The sequence below is a fragment of the Euprymna scolopes genome, chromosome 14 (genome assembly GCF_053919585.1).
Source record: "Euprymna scolopes isolate OS-2025 chromosome 14, ASM5391958v1, whole genome shotgun sequence".
In the NCBI taxonomy this organism is placed as follows: Eukaryota; Metazoa; Mollusca; class Cephalopoda; order Sepiida; family Sepiolidae; genus Euprymna; species Euprymna scolopes.
The window spans coordinates 156,006,262-156,015,997 of NC_136495.1; the positions used below are offsets into that span (position 1 = coordinate 156,006,262).

Here is a 9,736-nt window from a genome sequence, read left to right on the forward strand (position 1 = left end):
TGGTTGAGTATTGAAAATATGAAGAAAAAAGTGCAAGTTCAGAATTGTGAGTTTTGTAAATGTTGATTTGCATGCATGAACACCTGTTTTTGAAGATGATCTCAACAACAGTAGAAAAAAAACAAAAAAAAAACAACAACAATAGATGTGAGCAGACAAGAAAATTTTCACAAAATATATATTTATATCACAAGTGACGGCACGGTCCTGAACAAATTTGTCCATGCAATCCTAAACAATACTGCCAAATCCACATGCCACGGAACAATATTATTGAATCAACACACACATTCCAGAGCAACAGCATCGACCAACATGACACCGAACAATCTTGTCGAAACAACATGCCACCGAACAATATTGTCGAATCGATACGCCACATTTCCGAGAAACACCGAACAGTCTCGTCGAATAGACACGCCAAAATACAAAAATTGTGAGACACGTTATCAGAGCAATATTTTCCAACCACCCCCGAATAACTTATCGGCTTTTTTTTAATAGCCATTGGGCGAAACTAAATCGTCACTTTGGGGGTAAGATGGGTGTAGCTCATTAATAGACTTGATTTGCAATCGAAAAGCACCGGGTCCGCTTTTCGCCGCAGGTTGGTTTGACTCATATGCTTGTGTGCTTCTGCGTATGCTCGGCACGGCAGGTTTTTAGGAAGTTGTTCTGCCTAGCATTGAATAGATTCTCTAGCATTTATCTCTTAGAAGACCCCTTTTCTTAGAAGTTTCCTTCAGTCCCGTTCATCAGCCGAGGTTTCTGGTGCCTGTTCCCAGTCCATCGTTTTCTTTCTCTTTAAATATCGACATTGTTGGGCATCACCAGTAGAATTGCTATATATTATATTAGTATATAATTATATTAGTATATAATTATATTATAAAATTGAATAATGCATTCTTTTTAGTATTTCTTTTCTCTAAACAATCTTTTTGCAACACATGAAACCTTCCTCTAATTTCTCATAATTTGGCTGCTACTTAGCATAACCTGTATTTTTTTTTCTAGTAATTTTTATGTTCAAATGCTTTCTATTCAGCAAGCTTATCAAGTCTACAACTCTACGATTTCAGTAAACTCCTCTTCATTTACATATTTCTGAAGCAATATTTTTTTTTTTACTTTTCAGTTTTACTTTTGCCAATGATCAATAAACTTGTATTTAAAAACCTTGACTGTCGATATGGGTTTAGTTGCGTACATTTCCATAAAATACACGCATCTCAGACAGTATAAAAGTTGTTAGTATTATTCTGATATTGTCTGAACAATAGTTCCTCTCAGATTTTAGACTATTAGGAGATCTATTACCGAAGGTAATTTTTTTTTCTTTTTTTTTTTTTTACAGAGTGGAATGCTAAAATGGTTGCCATAAAAAAGACATTTCATTTTTGTTGCAGACCATCTATTAGTTGGTCAGTTTTGTACAAATTCCAAGAGCGATAGGAACCTTCTATCATGTCTGAAAGTGATACAGTATTCAACGAGCAAGATTGGAGATGTGCTGCTGTACAACTCATGCTCTCTAGTGATCCAAGTTATGATAACAGGACCATTGCCAGCACCCCCAAAATGCATCAGTGGATTGCCATGAATAACAGAGACGTGTCCAGGGTAATGAAAACAAAGTTTCCAGCCACGGTTATCGTCTTTGGTGTGGTTTCAAGTGAGGGCCACATCATGCCACCTCACATCTTTGAGGTCAACACCAAAGTGTACCTGATGTGTTGAAGAGTGTGGTGACCTCTTGGTGCAATCGGGTGGCTGCTGGCAGACCCTGGGTGTGGCAGAAGGACTCAGCGCTACCCCACGTCCCAAGTCCAGAAGGAGTGCTATGACTTTGTACCGTTCTCTCATTGGTCGCTCATCCTGAACCTACTGGACTACTTCATTTAGTCAACCGTCGAGAACATCAACATGACCTCCCACAACATCAAAGCCAGCCTGATCGCCGCCATCTGTCGAGCTCCTGCCAGCGTTTGTGAACAAGATATGCTCCCAGTTCTGGACCTGTATCAAGGTAGTAATTGAGGCTGAAGGCGGCTACATTGAATAGATGTCAGCTCTACTACATAATCAAGTTAGCTGAATTGATTTTTTTTAACAAATGTTTTAAAATAAAGCTGCAGTGTTTTCTTTAGGGCGACAAATTTAGCGTTCGACTCTGTAGTTTCTTACAGCAATGCATGGTAAAAACCAGTCTATCCAGCTTCCCATCCCAATGTAACACAAACAACTGTTTAAAGTGATCAAGCTTTTGCTTATTCCTTCTCTTCAGACCATGAGTGTGTAATGCAGTCGGGTAAAATGTGGCTTGTTACAGTTCTAAAACCCAGCCTTTTTCTCCCTTAACTACCAACACTCAGATCCCATTTTGCCCCAGCTAAAATGAGTGGCTCTCTCCTTACAAAAGTACCTTAGAACTGACTTTCATCCAAGATCTAAAATGAAAGCTATATATCAAGTCAAATTTGTTGGAAAATTGTTTGGATCATTCACCCACTCCAGAAAATACTTCCAGATGAAATCTGCTACCTATGCAAGTGTCAAATATGTCCTAAAATGGTATATTGCCGACACAGCTGGGAAAGAAACTTCAGAGAGCACATTTTCCTGCCTTGATAGAGTACAAAATAAACTTTTGGAATCTAAAAATAAATTAGTAAATTAGCCGACACACTGGCATATTTCCAAAATGGATGTCTATCAAGTTAATGGATAGAAAACTTGAAACGGGAAAATAAGTGGTCTTTTAATGAGTTATAAAAAAAATAATTTAAAATAGAATAAAGGAAAACTTGCAGAATGGTGTTCGAAGGTGTTAGAATTATATTGCAAACCAAATGTTGAGAAATATTGAGATTGTTTTAAATTATTCTTCGTTCCAATTTTTATATAGATCAGCCGTATGCGTTAATTGGGGTAAAAGTGTTGATGTGTACTAACTAAACACTTGCAAACGACAGTTTTTAAAGATATTTGAGACATATGTAAACCTAAGCCCAAAGGTGGCCGCCGTAGTGAAAAACTTATCTAATGTTTAGAGATTACAAGTGTGTATTTCCTGATATAAAAACGTGTTTTTCAATATATTTTAACTCAAAATGTAATATAAAATGAAAATTAATACCCACACAAAATTCTTTTCGCAAAATCAACTCATGCTGCAATTTAATGACTGTCCTTTATCCAATGTAATCTTTGAGTAATGGTTTTCAGTGGTCGCCATTTTGTTTTTATAAAACAGTGAACATACGCATTTTGTTTTTATTGCAGATGATACGAAATGGACCAAAACAATTTTGCTGAATATTCTTTCAGTATTTAATTCTTTTTTTTTATGTAAACATTAGTTGAAATTACAAATTATCCGGTGCTTCTATATTATAATAACGAAAAAATATTAAATTTCAAGTAAAACAAATGGCACCTACATAATTGCCATGTCACAAATAGTAAAATATCCAACAATTATGGAAAACGATAAAGTAGAAAAATAATTATTCACAGAAAACAGTTCTGATGAGGGTAAAAATGTTCGATAAGATTACATGCAAGGTCGGACATATTGAGTCACGTGACCCAATATGTCAAAGATATTCAAATGAAACGGCCATATTGGAGGACTTATTCTTTAATGCTTGCATGTTTCAAGTGTGTATTTCTCAATGGATTTTAACTCTAAATAATTCCCCCCCACCAAAAAAAAAAAACGTTTTTAATGTCTTCAGATTTTTTTTTCTTTCTTAATATCCATTCACACAGTAATTTAGTGACTTATTTATTTTTTATTTATTAAGGAGTCACCACTTATCAAGACCCAGAGGCCACTCGAGAATAAGGATTAATAAATGTACAGTGGCCAATGGGACAGTGATGTAGTAATTATTAGTAGTGGAAATTTGGTAAATTAGATTACTTAAGGGGAACGGCTCATCAAGAACTTGTTTACGTTATGCACCGTGAGATTTTGTTTGGACCTATCAGATTGATTGTTATTTACTGGCAAGTCATATTTTTGGCGCTATTTTTATGTTGCAGGTCGCCTCAGTTTTCAAAAAGACAGCAAGTCGAATGGACATGAAAACTCATCTCCTTATCTGAGGCATGGAACCTCAAACCCTTTTGTCTCTTTGAGACGTATTAATGTAGGGTGAAATGTTATCATTTGCAAACACCAATGCCTTTATGGCGGGCAAATATATTCTTCGTACACCGTTGTGCTCTAAGATTTGATTGACTTTCATCATTATTTATATAATGTCTCTCCGAGACGATTTTAAGGTCTACATTTTGACTTGTCCTTTGTCCGCCATTCGGATGGTTATTTATGGTGAACTCCATGATGACTACTGGACTTGCAGCATTCATCCTTGGAAGGCATCACTCGTTGCAACTATTCTTCAAACATCATGAAGTCTTGAATCCTGCAAGCATGAAGATAACCATGAACTACTACCCTTACGGGTGTTACCAGGTCTGTCCAGCAGAAAGTTAAAGATGGCAAATCTTTTGCAATTTGGATTTTTTTTTTTTACTTTAATAAAATTTACATTGAATTGTCTTCCATTTTCCTGCTTTCCGATTGACCACAATATGGTTGTCTTCAAGTCTAACGTAAACAAGTTCTTGATGAGCCGTTCCATATAAGTTAACAAATTTACCGAATTTTCATTACTAATGATTACTATATTTTCCAATTTCTACTGTACACTCTTTAATTATCCTTGAGTGGCCTCTTGGCCTTGATAATGTGGTGATGCCTGTGTAAAAAAAAAAGAAAAAGGTTAAAAAGGTGAGCCTGTTGTGATTTCTGATTGCTTTTTGTTCATTCTGCCAAGGGCAAAACCGAGGTGAGATAATATCTCACAGTACCCTAAATTCCAAAGAATTTCCACCATTTTATTTTAACTCGGCACTACTTGAAAAACTTTAAAAATACCTTCAAATAAATAAAAACACTAAAAACGATACATTCATATCTATGTTACCATACTGAAATAACGTTATTTAGAAAACCATACTTAACATGATAATGTTAAGTAACTATTCTGTACTTTTATCTAACAATTTAATAAATAAATATCGTAAAAATTTAATTTTACTTTAAAATACTATTAAAAAAAAAAAAAAAAAATAGCGCATTAACAGACATAAGCAACCTAAAAACTTATTCCGGTCGGGAGAAAAGTTACTTATCTTGCATCTGGCAGTGTTTATTTGTTATATTTTTGTGTGGGAGGAGGGTACAGACAGCGCCATGCTGTCCTGTTATTTGCTGTGACACCGTCGACCGAGTACCACGTGACTTAACTTTTCCCAAACTAAAAATGAGGGTCGAATTTCAGACCTCTCTGGCTCTGCGTTATTTGCCCCCAATTAATTCATAATTTCGAAAGTCTTTTCACGCAATAACGAATTAGATCGCAAGTGGTGTACGCATAGATATAACAAAGAAAAAAAAATCATTGCAACTATAAAATTAATCAATTTATGCTGTAACCAAAGCCTATCAAAAACAAAACAAAGAATAAGCGATTAATAGAGCGGAAAGATATCAAAACAATCACGAATTAAAAATGTGGGTTAACAGAAAATCACTCCATTTTCGGTAAATATCCAGATACGCTACAACAGAACACCGACCACTTAATTTAATTTTTTTTTTTTTTTTATATAGTAATTGAGGTCGCTGACAACGAATCTGATAGTCAAACTTGGGACAAATTTACCGTTTGCATGGTATTAACCCCTGAACCCACGAACTACTTTCCACCATTTTGCAGCTTGCGCTGCCGCTGCAGCATAAACGACGGCTTGCTTCACCAATCAAACTGCCTTCTCACATGGCGTATCAATAAAAAAATTACGGACTGACATTTTTTAATTATTTACTACTGAAGAAAAGTACAATAAATGGGGGGGGGGGCTTTTTTTTTTTTTTTGTCTCACGTAGTTTTTAATGCGGTTTACAGAAACATAAGCACCAAACATTGTTTTTCATTTTTTTTTTTGTTTTTTTGTTTTTGGCTTAATATGTGCTTCTGGAGTTTAGTTAACCGCTTTTTCGTGTTACTTTTTGAAAATTCTATGCTCCTGGAAAAAAAAAAAAAAACAAATTACCCCCCCCCTCTCCCCAACTTGGATGCTTTCCTTTTGTTTTATTTCTTTTTCAGCTGATTTTAACTTTTCCACCCCAAAAGTGCTATAATGTATTTTTGAAAATTAGAAAATTCTATGTTCTGGAGGGGGGGGGGGGAATTAAAAAATAAAGTTTTCACGAGCGGTTTGCAAAAACAAACACCAAACACATTTGTTTTTCGTTCTTTTTTGGTGGGGGGTATTCGATTAACAGGTGCTTCTGCAGTTTAATTAAGCATTTTTTTCGTAAGTAACGCGCCGACATTTACCATTTCACAAAAATTGTTTATTTTGGGGAGCGAGTAGCGGGGCGGTGGTGGTGCTGGGGCGCGCGAAATGGTAAATGTCGGCGTGTTACTTACGAAAAAATGGTTAATTAAACTGCAGAAGCACCTGTTAAACTACACAAGTCTTATAATTGAATACCCCCAACTCCAAAAAAGAACGAAAAATATAAAAATGTTTGGTGGTTATGTTTTTGAAAACCTCTCGTGAAAACTTTTTAGATCATTAAAAATCATTAAAACTACGTAAGACAAAATAAATAAACAACATTTAAAAAAAAAAAAAAAACTATTTGAAATGATCGCTTGAAGATTCCTGCGCCCGTTCGCACGCGAACGTATCATGTAAGAAAAACACTACCAAAGGCGGTGAAATGGCACAAAATAGTCTCAAGGTCCAGGGGCTCATACTAGCGTGGTCGGTGTTCTGTTGTAGCGTAAGGTAACATTTACCCTTTCATCTAACAATTTTAGAAAAGATATCGTGTAACTTCAACTGAACTTGAAAATACTATTTTAAAAAATAGCACGGTAACGTAAGTGCATAAGCACAAACGTTTAATTTTTGCAAAAAATTTGTATTTTTGCTCAGAAATAATGATTTTGTTTAATTTTTTTTTTTTTGGCGGACCTGTACGAGAGTGCCCACTCGCTAAAATGTGTTTTTCATCCTCCTTTTTTAAAGAGTTTTCCGACGATTATCATAGATTGCAAACTTAATCATATTAGCAAAAAAAAAAAAAAAAAAAAAAATTTAATGACTGAAGATGTTCTAATCGCGTGACACATGGATAAAAAAAAAAAAAGGACAGTAAATCAGGTAGCAATAAAGTAGAACGTTATAACGAGATAGTGAACCCCCTTAAAAGTCATTAAGTTTATTTTTTTCCAAATTTGTTAATGATAAATCGTCAAATTAAAAAAAAAAAAACATTTACGGGGTGGGTACTCGCGTACAGCCCTTTTTTTAAATAAAGTTTTACTTTCCATCTTAACACTGACATTTAAAATGACTAGGTGGGTTTGTATTACTGTACACACAGATTCGAAAAAGTTGTCAAAAACAAATATATAACAAATAAATGTTATCAAAGGCAAAATAAGTTACTTTTCTGCCTTACTGGATAATTTTCTAGTGTTTTTATTTACTGTAACATGTTTATTCGGCTCGAAAAACAGTATTTATTGGAAAATTTAAAATGGCGCCCGACTCTCTTTGACAGTAAGTTTGGGAAAAGGAGTTATAAATAAAGAACTAGACAAAATACTGTTAGAAACTCGCTCAATATATGTTACCGTAACATAGGCTGACATATATTCGGTGGGGTTTTAACAATATTTTGCATATTTTAAATTTTTAACTCATTTCCCCAAACTTACCGTGTCAAAGAGAGTCGGGCGCAATTTTTAACTTTCCAATACATCTTTTTCGAGATGAATAAACATGTTGCACGGGTTTGTATTACTGTACACAGATTCGAAAAAGTTGTCAAAAAACAAATATATAACAAATAAATGTTATCAAAGGCAAGATAAGTTACTTTTCTACCAAACTGGATATATTTTTCGTGTTTTTATTCAATGTTTATTCAGCTCGAAAACCATACAGTGTTTACCAATGTATTGGAAAATTCAAGATGGCGTCTGACTCCCTCTTTAACACGGTATGTTTGGGAAAAGGTGTTATAAATAAAAAACTGGATAAAATACTGTTAAAAACTCGCTCAATATATGTTACCGTGACATAGGTTGACATATATTCGGCGGATTTTTAATAGTATTTTTCTAGTTTTTTTTTTTTATTTATAACACCTTTTCCCAAACTTACCGTGTTAAAGAGGGAGTGATGCGCCATCTTGAATTTTCCAATACATCGGTAAACACTATGTTTTTCGAGCTGAATAAACATGTTACATGGAATAAAAACACGAAAAATATATCCAGTTTGGTAGAAAAGTAACTTATCTTGCCTTTGATAACATTTATTTGTTATATATTTGTTTTTTGACAACTTTTTCGAATCTATGCGTATAGTAATACAAACCTAATGAACTGTCAATGGAGCCGGAGGGCGGCTGATAAATTGAAATTCGGTATAGTTACGAAATATTAGAACGTAAAGAAGTTGCGGCAAACAGATGGGGGTGGCTTACAAATCTGCCAAAATAAACTGACGAAAATGAGTCGGTTTTTCCAAACATTTATCGACGCAATTTATTGTCTGTAAGTCTCAGCAAAGTCCAGAATCTTCGTTAGGACCATTCTGTATTTGTATGGAAATTTGTGAAAGTTAAGCAATAAATTTGACAGAATTTGAAACCCAAACGCCGAGCCCGTAAACATACCAATCCCCACATGGCGCATTTTTTAAAATTTTATTATACGTGTACTGAGTTTGTTTTATTTAAGCGAGAGTGAAATAAGAAAATTAGTATAAAATGATTCAATAATTTATAATCCCGAAGAAAACACTAAAAAGAAGAAAAAAGCTAACAGAACTTACCGTGGACGGTCTCTCTTAGGAGTCGCCGTATCAGACCACACGAGTACGACTCCATTTTTTTTAATTAACAGTTTTAAAAAAATGTCAGTAAGATCCGTTATTTATTTTCTTTTGCTGTTTTTTAAATAGTGAAAAATAGTTTACGTAATGAACTATCGAGGACGAATATGTTTTATTTTCAATTTTTGACGCCAACGTATATGGCGATCATGGACTGCTGTTGTGGTTGCTATTACCCTTCCTCAAGAAAAGTGTATTGCTCGTCTAGTAATAAGAAATAAGCTTTTATTTATTTATTTTTTTAAGATAAAATTAAATGTTCATGTGCAGGATGGATTATACGCTGACAGAATATGAGGCATTTTTCATCTGTAAGACGAAAACGTTTGTAAACCGAACGAGCATGGAGGGACGGCGATATTAAAAACGGTGTTGTTTAATGTTGCTTCACAGGTCACGTGATACAATACAGTTAACTCGCAATATACAGCGTGGCTTTATTATCTTTCCCTACGTCCGGTGATATCCAAAAGTCTTCTTTTTTTTCTTTTTTTTTTTTTTTTTGTAATCGAGCATGTTTATCGATCCAAGCTACTTCCGGCTTTGGATTTTGTCCGAAGTAAACGGTGTTACTCAATCTAACAACCCCACTATATGACGTTCCTTTACATTTGCCAACATCATCTACTTGTTCTCTGTCGGTGGAGGAAAAATTCTTCACGACTGAGACAATTTTTATTTTTGTTCCTTTTCTCCACGTTAAAAAACGACCCTGGTGTCTAACTCTGTTCCGTGGGGA

The 9,736-nt window shown here is 34.6% G+C and overlaps 1 protein-coding gene across 1 annotated transcript in view; it reads right to left on the minus strand.

Annotated features, from left to right (window-relative positions):
* The window catches only part of LOC145293300 (PGAP2-interacting protein-like), a 127,261-nt gene extending 117,856 nt beyond the window's left edge, over positions 1–9,405 (minus strand). Inside the window, exon 1 of the mRNA XM_080139931.1 lies at positions 8,938–9,405. Within this exon, the coding sequence (XP_079996057.1) occupies positions 8,938–8,992 (55 nt within the window). The 5' untranslated portion in view covers positions 8,993–9,405. The remainder of the gene's footprint in view (positions 1–8,937) is intronic.
* Positions 9,406–9,736: the final 331 nt, after the last annotated feature.